Here is a 16,096-nt window from a genome sequence, read left to right as displayed (position 1 = left end):
TCACTGCTGCACTTACAGAAACGGAATATGACACACACAAACTTTTATGGCATATCATTACGTAAATATGAACTTTGCCAATTATTTGTACTACATTTAGGCTATGTCATATTAAATCGTTACATTTGTTGTTGACAATGTTTGATTTTCAAGTAGGCTATATGTGTGAATACCGAGGTATTTAGACTATAGATAGACAGACAGACAGACAGATGATAGATAGATAGATAGATAGATAGATAGATAGATGATAGACAGACAGACAGACAGACAGACATAGATAGATAGATAGATAGATAGATAGATAGATAAAGTAGGATTTGGTATGAGCATGGTTTGGTTTGAGATTGGTTGTTTTTAAATTCATTGGGAATATTTTTAGTTCACTGCTTGAACACACCTCTGAACATTTGATATAGGCTATGAGACAAAATGTGTTTTTACAAAGTTAGGGGAACACCTAGCCAACTTATTTTAAAACGTGTGAACATCGCCACAACCCATATATGTGACAATGGACCACAAAACCAGTCATAAGGGTCAATTTTTTTGAAATTGAGATTTATACATCACCTGAAAGCTGAATAAATAAGCTTTCCATTGATGTATGGTTTGTTAGGATATTTGGACAACTATATGAAAATCTGGAATCTGAGGGTGCAAAAAAAAAAAGAGAGAGAAAATTGCCTTAAAAGTTGTCCTTTCTTCTTAGCAATGCATATTACTAATCAGAAAAATAAGTTTTGATATATTTAAGGTAGGAAATTTACAAAATATCTTAATGGAACATGATCTTTACGTAATATCCTAATGATTTTTGGCATTTAAAAAATCGATAATTTTGATAAATACAATGCATTGTTGGCTACTTATGAATGGTTTTGTGGTCCAGGATCACATATTGCCCACACAGCTAACCAGGGGCATTTTTAGGATTGTAATATTAAGGGGGCTCAGCTCCCAATTGGTGGGGTGGGGGGATATTATTATATTGTATTATATTATATTATATATTATTATTATTTATATTATTTATTTATTAAGATATGTCATTTGAAATTTGTATTCAGTTAAGACAGCTCAAACATGCATTTTAGTCTGGGACTAGGCGTAAACCTTGGTTTAAGGTCTGTGAAACTGGGCATTAATATATTGTTTGTATACTAAAATAAGCAGAAACATTGGCCTGCTTAACAGTAGGTGCATGCTCATCAAGTCAGCCCCTGAATAATTTAATTTGAAATCATCGCCACAACCCATATATGTGACAATGGACCACAAAACCAGTCATAAGGGTCAATTTTTTTGAAATTGAGATTTATACATCACCTGAAAGCTGAATAAATAAGCTTTCCATTGATGTATGGTTTGTTAGGATATTTGGACAACTATATGAAAATCTGGAATCTGAGGGTGCAAAAAAAAAAAGAGAGAGAAAATTGCCTTAAAAGTTGTCCTTTCTTCTTAGCAATGCATATTACTAATCAGAAAAATAAGTTTTGATATATTTAAGGTAGGAAATTTACAAAATATCTTAATGGAACATGATCTTTACGTAATATCCTAATGATTTTTGGCATTTAAAAAATCGATAATTTTGATAAATACAATGCATTGTTGGCTACTTATGAATGGTTTTGTGGTCCAGGATCACATATTGCCCACACAGCTAACCAGGGGCATTTTTAGGATTGTAATATTAAGGGGGCTCAGCTCCCAATTGGTGGGGTGGGGGGATATTATTATATTGTATTATATTATATTATATATTATTATTATTTATATTATTTATTTATTAAGATATGTCATTTGAAATTTGTATTCAGTTAAGACAGCTCAAACATGCATTTTAGTCTGGGACTAGGCGTAAACCTTGGTTTAAGGTCTGTGAAACTGGGCATTAATATATTGTTTGTATACTAAAATAAGCAGAAACATAAGCCTATACAGTAGATTCTAGATAGATGATAGATAGATAGATAGATAGATAGATGATAGATGATAGATAGATAGATAAATAGATAGATAGATGATAGACAGATAGATAGACAGATAGCTAGATAGATAGATAGATAGATAGACTCAGATCATATTCATTAATATTAATTTAGAATATAGACAAACCTAGATTACAGTCATTGTCTAAATTGGCATAATGTTTGATGTGCCCCATATTAAACCATTCCCTTTTTTTTTTCGTTTTAAAATAATAATAATAACAGCACTTAGTCACTTTGCCACTTCAAAAATGACAACACAAATCCGTTTTTTTCTAAGGCTAATAAAGCTCCCCTAAAAAGGGCCTATAGCGACGCCCCTGCAGCTAACAAATGTTTGGAAAAATTAATAGGCCTAGTAAGCTACATTTACCCAACTAACAAACCGTTACCACCAGAACGTTACGTGGAAACGTTACTTTAAGGCTGTTAAAAATACTAAAAATAGGTTTTGGTTACTGTAGGTCTTTTAATTTCCAAATGCTTCATAGATGATGCTTTCATAATGTATGCTAGTATAAAAAAGTAACGCTGATGATTAACAGGCTACTGATTGTTGAATTCTACTTAGATGTAACGTCACTGGATTTAACGACTAATTACTTTTTATTAGAATTTTTTTTTTTTTTAGGTCTGGTCTAATATAGGCTACGGATTATACAGAAATTTGTGCCTTTGATGAGCTTCTTTCTTCGCTGGTTTGAGATTTGTATGTTAATCTGCCCTCTAGTGGACACAATACAATACTACAGGAGTTCAAACTGATGTTGACGATACTAAACAGTCCACCCGTGGGGACTAAATGAAGTAAGCCTGGCTTATTTGGTAAACTTGTTTTATGAAACAGGCCCCCTGTCATTGTTTATTATGACTTCATGGAAAAGAGACAACATGAGATAAAATCATATAAAATTATATTCAATTGTATTAAAGTTATTAAATTAAATGTAATATATTAAAACAATTATAGAATTATATACACAACTGTTCAAAAGTTTGGGGTTGGTAAAATTTTTTCATGTTTTTGAAAGAAGTCTCTTATGCTCACCAAGGATGCATTTATTTGATAAAAAAAAAATACAGTTAAAACTGTAATATTGTGAAATATTACAATTTAAAATAACTGTTTTCTATTTGAATTTATTTTCAAATGTAATTCATTCCTGTGACAAAGCTGAAGAATTTTCAGGAGCCATTACTCCAGTTTTCAGTGTCACATAATCCTTTTAAAATCATTTGGTGCTCAAGAAAGATTTCTTATTATCAATAACAGTTGTGTTGCTTGTTTATTAATATTTTGATATTTTTCCCAGGATTCTTTGATGCATAGAAAGTTTAAAAGAACAGCATTAATCTTTTGTAACATTATAAATGCCCTTATTGTCACCTTTGATCATTTTAATCCATCCGTGCTGAATAAAAGTACTAATTTGATTAATTTCTTATAAAAAAAAAGACCTCAAACATTTTAAAGATAGATTAAATTAATTATGAAGAATATTAATAAGTCAGTCCGGGGCTAGTTGTCATTAGGGGGCATTTCAACTATAGGACAAAGTTTGTTTTATAATTTTTTTTATTATTATTTACAAAATATAATAACAGGGACAATAAATCAATATAACAGGAGCAGTAATACATAAATTGCTTAGAAAAAAAAGCCAAGGCAGTGTTTGTCTCCCTTTCGTATCTTCTGAACCTTGTTTAAACTATAGACAAAACTTAAAGCCGACTAAACAATTAGAAAACACACTGAAGCATACAGGGATATGGATGATGATACATGATGCTTTCAATTCATAACTAACAGAAGTCCAGTCACAAATGAGGTACTACACTAGATTTGATGTTGCCAGTTTCTCTGGGTAGCAAAGGATTGTGGGTAGTACGGTGGGTGTGGCTTCACGCAAATACAACAGATGCATAAACTGGCTGCAAAACCCTGAGAAACTTCATGCAGTGAATCTGCCACTTACATCAGGATTACATTTGCTGGCGAAGCATATGTGGAGCGTATATTCATAAACCGTTCAAAAACCCTCTTCAACACTTAATACTGAAGTACTGACGGACCAGACCGAGAGGGAAACGATCGGAGCCCCTGAGGAACTTTTTTTTTTATTGCACAAAGAGAACCTACGACGGGAAGCTAGAATATCGCAACAAACAACAGGACAAAGCGACTGCATTAGTAGTTCACTTGATGATATCGTCTTTGCAAGTAAAACATTTTATGCTTTAAAGAAATAGTTCACCCTAAAATGAAAACTTGCTGAAAGTATACACAGCCTCACCCTCAGTTTGTTCCTTCATTGGAACAGGTTTGGAGAAATGTAGCATTACATCACTTGCTCACCAATGGGTCCTCTGCAGTGAATGGGTGCCATCAGATTGAGAGTCCAAACAGCTGATAAAACCATCACAGTAATCCACAAGTAATCCACACGACTCTATCAGTCTACCAATTAATGTCTTCAGAAGCGAAAAGCTGTGTTTTTAAGAAACAAATCCATCATTAACACGTTTTTAACTTCAAACCATGGCTAAAATATGATTCTTTCATCCATATATTGCTTTCTCTAGTGTAAAAGTCATCTTGTATGAATCAGGAGTGAAATATGCACAGATCATGCATTATTTACAACTGAAAACAGCCCCAAAAAATGTGAATATGTCGTGAGTTTTGATGTGAGAGGACAACAGGGAATGGACTTTTTCACTGGAGGAAGCATTATTATGGATTATTGGTATTTTGTCCAGACAGTTTAAAGTTAAAATGCCTTATTTACTTCTTACAAACACACAGCTTTTCACTTTAGAAGACATTAACTGATGTACTGGAGTGATGTTTTATCAGCTGTTTGGACTCTCATTGTGACGGCACCCATTCACTGCAGAGCATCCATTGGTGAGCAAATGATGCGATGCTAAATTTCTCCAAATCTGATGAAGAAACAAACTCATCTACATCTAGGATGGCCTGAGGCTGAGTACATTTTTAGCATATTTTCATGGATCATGGGTGAACTATTCTTTTAACAAAAAGAAATAAGTGATTTAAAAAAATGTAAGATTTGAACGTTTATAAGAACTACATGCAATGAAAGGCGCAATTAACTGTACACGCAATAAATTACTGAACAGTTACTGAAAATGAGTCTTAGTGAGACCAAACATCTCAAAGAGATGTACACCCTCTCAAATTCCCAAAGAAGCTTCAAATTAGGTAGATAAAAACACTTTCATTGCATGTAGTAGTCTGACAGAGACACCCAGCTTCCTAAAACACCCAATTACTAGTTTAGTAGTTTAAAAGACAACACAGATTAAATATTATGAACACATTCTTGATAAAAAGGATTGTTTACCAAAAATGTTAATTCTATCATCATTTACTCACACTCATGTCATTCCAAACCTGTATGCACTACTTTCTTCAGTATTTAAGTCAATGGGGGAAATTTTCAAGAGCTGAAGGTAAGCAGCTTTATGCATTTTTTTGGAGCTAGCAAGTTTTGGACCCTGTTAGATTTCATTGTACGGATAAAATCACCTTTAAAATATCTTCTTTTGTGTTCCGCAGAAGAAAATTTTAACTGTTTGAAATGACATAAAGGTAATTAAATGATGACAAAACATAAATTTTTTGCTTGAACTATCTTCTTATGTAGCCTGAAAAGCAACAACTGCCTGCAATTTCCAGGTGAATGAGAGTCGTCACGTTTGCTTAGATCTGGAATGTTTTCCTTCGGTGTATGGGTGAGTCGCTGTGTTGGATGGGTGCGGAGCTGATGGACGAAGGTGTGCACAAGAGGCTACCAATTATCCCAAAATCTGGGATGGGTGGGACAGGCGAGGAAGGTGAAGAAAAGTCAATTTGAAGCCTTCTTAAGGCAACATTCTCTGAGCAAGCAGGTGCAGGATCTTCAGGAAAAGACCCCAGTTGTAGCTGGTAAAAACCTGCTCCAAGGAGTCCTGAGTCTGGCTGAGAAGAAGGGACGGAGTGGCTACAAGGAAGAGAGGAGAAGTAAAGCTGGGTGGACGGGGAGGCCACGTCTGACGTCTGGAGTGCTGGTGGGAGAAGCGAAAATTGGCTGAACGACTGCTGCCCTTGTGGGCTAGAGCAAGATCCTGCACATAGTTCCATCTTTCCATTGTTTCGCTCAGAACCTGGAAGAAAGAACAGGCATAAAGAAAATGTGCTTGAGTATTTGAGGGAAAACAGAAAAACTAAAAAATGTATGAGTTTCTGTTGTACTTTGGCAAGAACTTTTTAAAGGAGCTCCACTCTGTTTATTATTGTAGTATTGGGTCATAACGGTTATGCAGTATTAGATTGAACAAATATGCTTTGGTCAAATTCAGACACTTTGACGAAATTATTTTCACAATGGTAAGAAAATATAACCTGTATTTATTCATAACTATCTTTAGAATTTTTGATTCAATACTAGTTATATTATTAACTATAAAAAATAATTTTCGTTAATTGATATAAAGCTAGGATAAGTTATAAATAGTACAGATGGAAAAACTTGAAATTTAAAAAAAGAATTGCATTAATTTTACGTTGAAGTACTAAAATTGTTAAATCTAAAACTAACACAATGATAAAAGCACAACAAAATAAAAAAAAACTGAAAATATAAAAATAAAAATGGTTTCAAATATTATACAATTCTATATTAGTAAATAATACTAATAATACTGTAAATAATACTAAAATAACACTATACTAAACAAATGGCAAAAGTTAGTTTTTTTGAACCATATTGTGAAATTCTGATAAACACATTTCTGCAACAAGAAGGAATTTTTGAAGGCAAGTAGCATGATGGAACAAGATATTGAGGACACATGAAAACACATAAAACAATTACAAATTTAAAAATTCTCCCCAAAAATGTATGTAGATCATTATGGTTATATAAAGGAAAAAATTACTATTTCTTGAAATCCTTTCAGGAATATGTCTTAATAAACTGCAAATGTTTATATTAGATGTTATTACCTCACTGAATAACAGCAAAAATGGCAACATTAACCCAAGCCAAAGTAGTAGAATTATTTTAAAATTACCTCTATACTACTTGTGATAAAATATAGCTATTATGATTTCAATATTGAAAGTTGTGTTTAATATATATATATATATATATATATACACACATACATATATACATATATACATATATATACACATACAATCAGTTTAATATTTCATTCACTATATGAAGACACAAATGATGATGGGTATGAAAATGTACTGCATAACAGGCATGATCCATTTCCTGGCACATCTATATTTCTGTTTTTACCTGTTTGTCTGTCAGTTTTAAGCTGTCAGTGAGCAGGAAGCTCAGGGCTTTAATAGGAAGCGCGGCGTGCGTTTCCGTCGTGGACGACCATGAAAATGAGCTGCGCAATTCAGACTGTCCTCTGGATCGTACGACCAAATGAAAGGCGACAAAACATAAAATAACACAAACACAATGGGAAAAATGTGGCCGATGGAAAACAACAATGAAACAAATCATAACGCATTGACCATCCATCCCAAAATCAAGAAAAAAATGCATTTATGTTGGACATAAACAAATGAACATAAATGAAGAAGCTGGTACCAATGGATGGTTTTAATGAACTCATATGCATGGGAAAGGTAAGTATAATATCAAAGAACTAGTAAAGTGCACCTTGTTTATCCAGCTCCATGACTGCAGGTGGCGATGGAGGTTGGAGTTGAATGGAAGACCTACTTAGCAAACATTGAGTGGTACCTTCCACATCACCAGTATCTCCATCTGGCTCAGCATCCTCTCTAAAAGACATATTTATAAGTATCATCAGATCATTATTTTAAAAAAGGTAAATTTTGTCTTCAGTGTGATCAAATTTGCCCTGGTTCATTTAGCTTATCATGCCAAGAAATAAAAGCCTCCACAATTTGTAAAATTGTAAAAAAAAGTTCAACCAAAAATGAAAATTTGCTTAAGATTTTCTCACCCTCAGGGCATTCAAGATGCCAGAACAGATTTGGAGAAATTTAGCATTACATCACTTGCTCACCAGTGGATCCTCTGCAGTGAATGGGTGCCGTCAGAATGAGAGTCCAAACAGCTGATAAAAACATTACAATGATCCACAAATAATCCACACAACTCCAGTCCATCAATTAATGTATTGTGAAGCAAAAAGCTGCATGTTTGTAAGAAATCATTAAGACATCTTGTCTGAATCAGGAGAGAAATATGCACAGATCAAGCACCGTTTACAATCTAAAACAGTCCAAAACGGTTCTAAATATATGTTGGTAGATTCTGATGTGAGAGGACAACAGGGGATGGACTTTTTCAATGGAGGAAGCATTATCATGGATTATGGAATAATATTTTTGCCAGAAGTTGATACACCTCAATGATTGATTTGTTTCTTATAAACACGCAGCTTTTCACTTCACAAAACATTAATTGATGGACTGGAGTTATGTGAATTACTTGGGGATTATTGTGATGTTTTTATCAGCTGTTTGAACTCTCACTGTGACGGCACCCATTCACTGCAGAGGATGCACTGGTGAGCAAGTTATGTAATGCTAAATTTCTCCAGATGAAGAAGCAAACTCATCTACATCTTGGATGGCCTGAGGCTGAGTACATTTTCAGCAAATTTTCATTTTTAGGTGAACTATTCCTTTAATTTGCTGTTGAAACAGAACCAGAATTATTTAAATGCAACCTGTTCATTTAAATTGTTCTGCACCACTTCATTATTACTTGTTTAATCTTTATGAAGTCTTTACTCAAAAAGATACAAGCAAGCAAACAAAAAAACACACTCACGTGTTGCCAGATGGCAGATTGCACTTTTTCCGACCCAGCTTGGTGGCCTGCTGTGTGAAATACTCATGCCGCTCTGATTTCTTCCACATGTAGTAGTACTCTACGCACTCACCTACTGAGCGTGTGCGGACCTGGGTGAGGGCAAATAAGAGACCGACACATTAAGGGACTCTCATTTCTCAAACAAAATAGTTGAAACATCAGCAGCAATCTCTACTGGGAAACAATGTATGATATGAGGAAACTTAAAAAAAATATGGTGGTTTACCTTATTGGCCTGTATGAGGTTGAAGTTCTTCCCATGGGCACGGTAACCATACTCAAAGCTACGACACTCCTCCTCACTCCAGCCACAAAGCTCTTCTGGAACATTTTTTACATTGAAATTAACCTGCTATACATCCTAGGAGATGGATGCATGGATTTCATTTTTTGACTGCCTACTAAATAAGGTTTGAGAAAGAAAATAACAGAAAGAAAGACAAAGAAGAAAAATTACAGAGGCCTTACCACTGAAAACCTTGACATTAAAGCGATATCTTCTTAGTGCCTCGTCTGCATTGAAGTTGCATTTTACTAGTTCATATAGAGCCTACAAAAGAGATAGAATGAAGGACCACTGAAAGTAAGTTCAACCACTGAAAGATCAAACATGAACCACTAAAGACAAAAAGTTACAGTGAGGTAGAAAAGAATGAGATCACTAGTGAAAATGCATCTATGTAATTTCAGAATGTTTTCATATTTGGCATGTTGCTGTTTTGCTTTAATGACAGCAGCACCAAAGTTGCATAAACTTCACAAGTTTGTGCAAAACCTAATGATCATGTTTTCCAGCATAAATTGGAGTAAAATCTTTCAAAAAATAAAAATTAATAAATAATAATAAATAAATAAATAAACAAAAACCTTCATTACTGACCTAAAAATTGTGCAGAATCTTAAACATTTAAATATCTTTTAAATGAAAACCTGACATTTTGATCTCTTGCTTGCAGCAAACTAACAGTGGTTAAGGATAATCTGCCCAAGCCGTCAAACTGAAGTCCTTAGAGAAGGAATGCCTTTCCAGAGCGAAGCAAATGTTCAGATTTTGATTAAAGATTACAAAACCATTTTTTCTGTGGATTAACTTGCACAGATAAATTGTTCACCTCAAGGCTAGCAATGTGTGCTAACAAAGTATTTTTATGTGATTTCATGTGGACTTTAATGTAAAAGTAAAGGGGTCCCACTGGGCTCTATTCTTGGACCATTATATTCTATCGTCGTTCCATCGTGCAGTGTGAACACAGCAACAACTGAATGCTACCCCAGATAGTCGTTCAGTGTGAAACCAACAGTGATGCGACGTCTTTGAAAATCGTGCAGTGTGAACTCGGCATAAAAGTAAACAAAAATTTGAAATTTTGCCTGGCAAATAACTGAAATAAATAAATAATTGATGCACTAAAATGACCAAAACTGAAATAAAAATGAATTAAAACTATATAGAAATATTTTTTAAAACATTAAGTTCCTAAAACTTAAATTAAAACAAAAACTGAAAAAAAAATATTTACTAAAATATAATATCAATATATCAATAAATACTGTAATAGTAAATAAATAATACCAACATAACATTGCAAGCAAGCTTTACCCTCCAATTCAGCCACTTCCAGATTGTATGAAAAGTCAAGTGCTGCATCTGTGTGATTCAACCCAACCTGCTCATTGTCTTTGACTATATCTCCTGTGGTAAAAGTGTTTGTAGGTCCATCGTCACTCCCTTTTTTCTGGACTTCAAGCAAAAACTTCTCTACAGCCAGACTGGACAACACATCTGGGGTCCACAATAACTGGTCCTCATTTTCATAGGCTGGGGATAACAGTAACAAAACAGGTGTGGATCCCAGGGGACTCGGCAGGTTGGTTATGCAAAACAGACCACTGAAACCACATCCCTGGAGCCAGTGTAAAGGACACCAGACAAGAGAAGACACTTACCTCTTTCATAAAAAGTGTGTGTACAGAGAGAAGGAATTATAGCCTGATACTGGGGGCCCACCATGATGTCCTGATAACCAAAACATGGCACAAAAGCATTACTACAATGTTTTTTTAACATCAAGCTGACATTTTAAAATCATTATATTTAAATATCATAAATTCTATTTTATAGACACAACCATTAAAACATTTGGGGTCGATACAATTTTTTTGATGTTTTGGAAATAATTATCTTATGCTCACCCAGGCTATGTTTCTTTGATTGAAAAAAATAATAATATTGTGAAATATCTCAAATAATAGATTTATAAAAGATTTATAAGTGTAATAGAAATTTAATTTAATACAGTGATGACAAAGCAGCCATTATTCCCGTCTTCAGTGTCACATGATCCTTCATTCTACACCAGTGTCTCCCAACCTTTTTTTAGTCGCGGCACCCTTTGGAAATTTTAACAAACTTGTGGCACCCTACAAAATTAATTTTGTCACAATATTTGAATTTCTAACTTCGATGTGATAATTTGAAAAGTATAGATATTCGGTACAACAGGGAAGAACTGCAGAATATGTCATACAGATATTTTTAATATTATTAAAAAATGTTGTCCATCAATGGTGGCAATCAGTAGGCTAATTTCTAATGAAAAGACCAATTTATATGACAGATTTTAATGTAGGCTTTTATACATATGTAAACATTATTTAATTACCATTATAACTAGCTATCTCACAAATTTTTGCTCACTCAGTGTTTTTTTAATTTTACAGTGGGGTAATTTTGGTGCAGTAGCACTTGGTTTCAAACTTTTAATTGAATAAAAAATGACAAGTAAGCAGTCAGTAATAAAATAAGAACAAATAAAGAAATTAATAATGATAGCACAAATAAAAAATGCTTTTTTTTTACAAAAAATAAATGAGAAAAAGTCTTAGATCTTTGAGTTCAGCTCATGAAAAATGGGGGCAAAAACAAAAGTGTTGCATTTATAATTTTGTTCAGTGTAATATGCTCAATGCCTGGTGATTTATAGAAGTACTACACTTTGACCAAATTGACACGTCCTTGCTGAATGCAAATATGAATAAAAAACCCTGAAGATAATGTTTTCCAGCATGAAATCTTTAAGAAAGTATTGTGTAAGAAAACCTGACGTTTTGATTTATTCTGCACACAAGGGCCTACTGATACTTTTAACTACGTTGTCCCACTGGGCTCTATTCTTGGACCATTATAATTTCCAAAATACATTTATATATAAAGCTACATAAATTTAATTATTAAAAGATGTAACTTCAAAACACATCAAACACATCATACACAACTTTTCTCAGAAATTTATTAAACAAAATTCAATAAATCAGTGATAAATAATGTAATATAAACATAGTAAACTATAACATGAATCTTTTTTTTTTTTTTTACCTTGCAGCCATCACTGGAGGGGATAGAGGTGCTTTCTGAGTCATCTTCGGAGCAGCTGACTGAAGTGTCTTTGTCATCACCTGGTAAAATAAAGAACCACTTGAGAGTAAGCCCAAACATTATTGAAAACAGAAAATAGATTTTTCATAGAAAATTAACACACACTAAATGTCTTATTATGTTGCCAGCAAGATATGTAACAGACAAATATGATTAAGTTCCAAACGTATGTGCAGTGTGAACAAATCATCTTTAACAAAACATAAAGTAAAAAATAGCAAAGAGAAAAAGGGCAACTAGCATTGCTAAGGACTGACATTGCTTACAAGAATATTTGCTTATATTCGCTTAGGAGTTGCCAGTACAGTGGAAAAAGTGGCATTGTAATTTGATGTTGTACCTCTTAGGTGACATTGTAAGAGGTCAGATGAATGGGACGTGACAGAGAGTGTGAGGTCATCAGCAGAGGAATGGCTGTCCACATCCTCCGCTCCTGAGAGTAGAGCTTTACCTATCTGAACCTATAAAAAGATTGATTTAATTTCTAGCTATAAGGCAGAATTTTCACTTTCTAAGTTTCCTAAAGACGTTACAAGGACCATTTTAAGATTCTACTGAGGAGGACAATCAAAAAAAAACTTTTAATAGATAAGTTGCAGTCACATTTAAGGTTGTTCTGTGAATTGTTGTGGTATCAAGTCATTTTAAATAGGAATCCATGCTATTGGGAATTTTACTCAAAGGCAAAAGATTTCACAATGGGTTCAATTTGGTCACACAAATTTGCCAAGTTGACCAACAGAAAGCTGCTTTGTTTGAAAGTGACTTATGTGTGAGCTGAACTTAATACATTGCTATACTTTTGAAATAAAAAACTGGCCTTTTTTCATGTTTTTTTTTAAAGGTTACCACACCTTTAGAGTGAAATCACAATTTAATAAAAGGATATGAGATTTAAAATAAGAAATAAAGTCAAAATTGTGAATAATAATAATAAAAACACAGTTTGAGATAAAAAGTCAAGGTTATGATAAACTAAGTTGATGTTTTTAGCTATCGAAATTTAAAATATGAAAAAAAAAGCTTTTTATCCACCGTATTTTGCAACACAGAAGCTTTTTCTTTCAATGTGTGAGACTTCTGACTCATTAACCGCTATAGGTAAATGACTGGAAGAATAAGAAAGTTCAGTAAACGGCAAACCTATTTGTGCTACAAACCTGTGTTTATGATCATGATAAAATAATAAAATAAAATGAAAAAACAATTACCAGTTTGCAGTATCAAGCAGCGTAACGGACTGTTTTTATACAGGTAAATAACTGTAAGCGAATGGAAGCCTTGCACATTGAAGTTACAAACGGTCGCACCCACTCTTACGTTATAAATAAGACGGATAAGCACAGATGGTTACTTTTAACAAATACTTTGATTATTTCAGTGATAGTGACCTTGTCCAGTGTCATTTCAGGCAGACTGGCTGCCAGCTCATTCGGCTCCTGTTGTTGTTGCAGGACAGGATCAGGCATGTTGTACCCATAAAGTGCCAGCAGTTGCTCAAGGGGCATCTCACCACCCTGTGGAAAGGTGGTCGAAACAATCCTTTTTTCCCCTCATATTCATCAGCATTAACACAAATCTAATCCAATCTATCAATGAGCAGCAAAAAAAAATTGTTGCACTCACTGCATGGGACTTGGTTGCCATCTTTATCGCCTGCCTCCGCAGGGTCACCAGGCTCCCGTCCTGCTCCTCTAGGAACGTGGTTGCCCGGGGAAGGGCCTCCAGCGGCCCCGCATAGCCCTGGTGGAAAATGTCTACACGACTGAGCCGTTGGTCCTTGGAGCCCATTTGCACAGCTAAAGCACAGTGAGAACAGGTAATTCATAATAAATATATTAAATCAAAATAACCATTAAGAAACTTCTTAAAACGTAAAAAACAATAATTGTTTAAAATGAAGACCAAAAAGTTGAGGAGAACCGACTTCATACATCCACTAAAATTACATTGGTAAATGTCAGTTAAATTTAAAATTAATTGGAGAAAGGGCTAGAATAAACTTTTGAGAAAAGCTTCAGGATAATTTTTGGCAGACTGATTTGATTCTAATGCTGTGGCATTCAGAAATGTTTAAAAGTGACTTGTGTGTCTAAAGACCTTTTGAAGCCCCTGTATTTATGGAGGTAAAAGCCACTAGTTAGTTACAACATCTCAAATCCACCGGGTAAATATAAGATATGACAGGCAAAAATCCAAATAAACCAGTATGATTGTCAATAACTTTTCTCACTTCTTAACTTTTAAAATGAAGTGCTTACAAAGTAAACCTTATGACAGGTCATGAAATTAAGTATGAAACAATATGCTTGCAAAATTTCACCACAGCTTCCATAATTTCCACCAGAATACCATAGTTAAAATTATTGTTAATTACTCTTCACAGACTTTGACCAATTCAAGCGATATTTCATATGATGAACATGAATTATGTTCAAAACAATGTTGTGAAGTAACTTGTCCAAGAGAAGAACTTATTAGAACATTTCCGAAAGCTACTAGCTGCACTAGATCTTTCAGAATATAAGCCCTTACAAAAATGTACCATGGTAAACATTTTACACCAAGCTTACACCAAAATAGTTATTGGTATGTCACATAGTTTCAAATGTGATAGTAACCTTCAAGAAACGGAACAAAATTGCCATATGACCACTATGAGACGTGTTCTAGATAACATCTATACCGTTTCCCCTCATATTACAAGTCTCCTTTAGAAAAAATGGCTTTATACCACTAAACTGAATATAATTTTGTATGTTTACCTCATAAAACACTTCTAGACATAGTCTAAAGCTCAAAGTAAAGAGTTTCAAGCACCACAAACATATTTAAAGTGTCTTTTCTTAAGTTTCTCCTCTTCATAGCCACTAAACGCATGTATGTGACCACACTGAGCTTTACTGAAGTTTGTCACTCAGGCGCTTTCCTGTAAGTCAGTGCTGAACATTTGCACCGTGACTCTGAACCGGTGCGAGAAGGAAACAGTTTTAGGGAAGTCGAGGAGGCAGTGACAGTATCTGAAGTTTTGAAACTTTAGACCTGCCATCCGTGCGCACCTGGGACACACTTCAGCACCAGCGCTCTCGCCGCTCTCCCGTTGTTTTGAACGGCGCTCGATCTGGCGAATTAAACTCTCGTGAACGCAACACACATAGAGATAGACAGAGCGGCGTAACGCTGAGGAGTGCTCCCATTTTAACTTCCTCCTTATTAATGACCGTCTATCTTTGCCGTTTTCTGAGTCGCTCGATCAGACGGGCCGGGTCTTAAGCTGTCCGTTAATGCGCGGCTGGTTGTTAAAGTGTACCGGAGCGACTGACTCATTTAATCGTTGTGTTGTTCTTCCCCCGAGCCCCGCAGCTCACTTACCTCCGCCATTCCGATTCTGCGCAAGCGGTGGAATGCCCGGATGTTGTGTAGAACTCCTATTGAACTTACATTCTGACTAACTAACTCTCATGATAGCCACCAAACCATCTCAAATTAGCAGAGGCGGACAGTAACTAAGTACATTTACTTGAGTATTGTACTTAAGTACACTTTTTGAGTATCTGTACTTTACTTGAGTATTATTTTTTCTGGGAACTTATGACTTTAACTTCACTAGGCTACATTTGAAAGACTTGTACTTTTCACTCCACTACATTTCTATCAAGATCCTCAAAGTAGAAAGTCGTTAGCAACTTTGAAAGTCAGTGGGTGATTTCTTTCTTCTCTAAAAACTGTATTTTTTTCAGACAGTTTATCAGTAATCACTCTTGTAGGGCTACATGAAG

At 34.5% G+C, this 16,096-nt stretch overlaps 1 protein-coding gene across 2 annotated transcripts; it reads right to left on the bottom strand.

Annotated features, from left to right (window-relative positions):
• Positions 1–5,016: 5,016 nt before the first annotated feature.
• Positions 5,017–15,723, bottom strand: LOC107729715 (mesoderm induction early response protein 2-like). Of its 2 annotated transcripts, none has more exons than XM_016540390.1 (13): positions 15,690–15,723; positions 13,944–14,116; positions 13,709–13,834; positions 12,658–12,778; positions 12,258–12,337; positions 10,829–10,898; positions 10,549–10,700; positions 9,350–9,431; positions 9,108–9,202; positions 8,840–8,970; positions 7,694–7,818; positions 7,316–7,436; positions 5,017–6,167 (listed from the first exon to the last, which is right to left on the bottom strand). In XM_016540390.1, exons 2-12 carry the CDS (start codon positions 14,106–14,108, stop codon positions 7,357–7,359), a joined length of 1,227 nt encoding a protein of 408 aa, XP_016395876.1. In that variant the 5' UTR covers positions 14,109–14,116; positions 15,690–15,723; the 3' UTR covers positions 5,017–6,167; positions 7,316–7,356. The 2 variants fall into 2 exon arrangements, with proteins under 2 accessions (XP_016395876.1, XP_016395877.1); XM_016540391.1 differs by lacking the exon at positions 15,690–15,723 and adding an exon at positions 15,377–15,403.
• Between the last annotated feature and the right edge of the window lie 373 nt (positions 15,724–16,096).

Source organism: Sinocyclocheilus rhinocerous, unplaced genomic scaffold (genome assembly GCF_001515625.1).
Source record: "Sinocyclocheilus rhinocerous isolate Xijiao unplaced genomic scaffold, SAMN03320098_v1.1 scaffold1149, whole genome shotgun sequence".
Lineage (NCBI taxonomy): Eukaryota > Metazoa > Chordata > Actinopteri > Cypriniformes > Cyprinidae > Sinocyclocheilus > Sinocyclocheilus rhinocerous.
The sequence above is the reverse complement of the archived record's forward strand: the minus strand, read 5'-3'. Positions and strand labels throughout refer to the sequence as shown.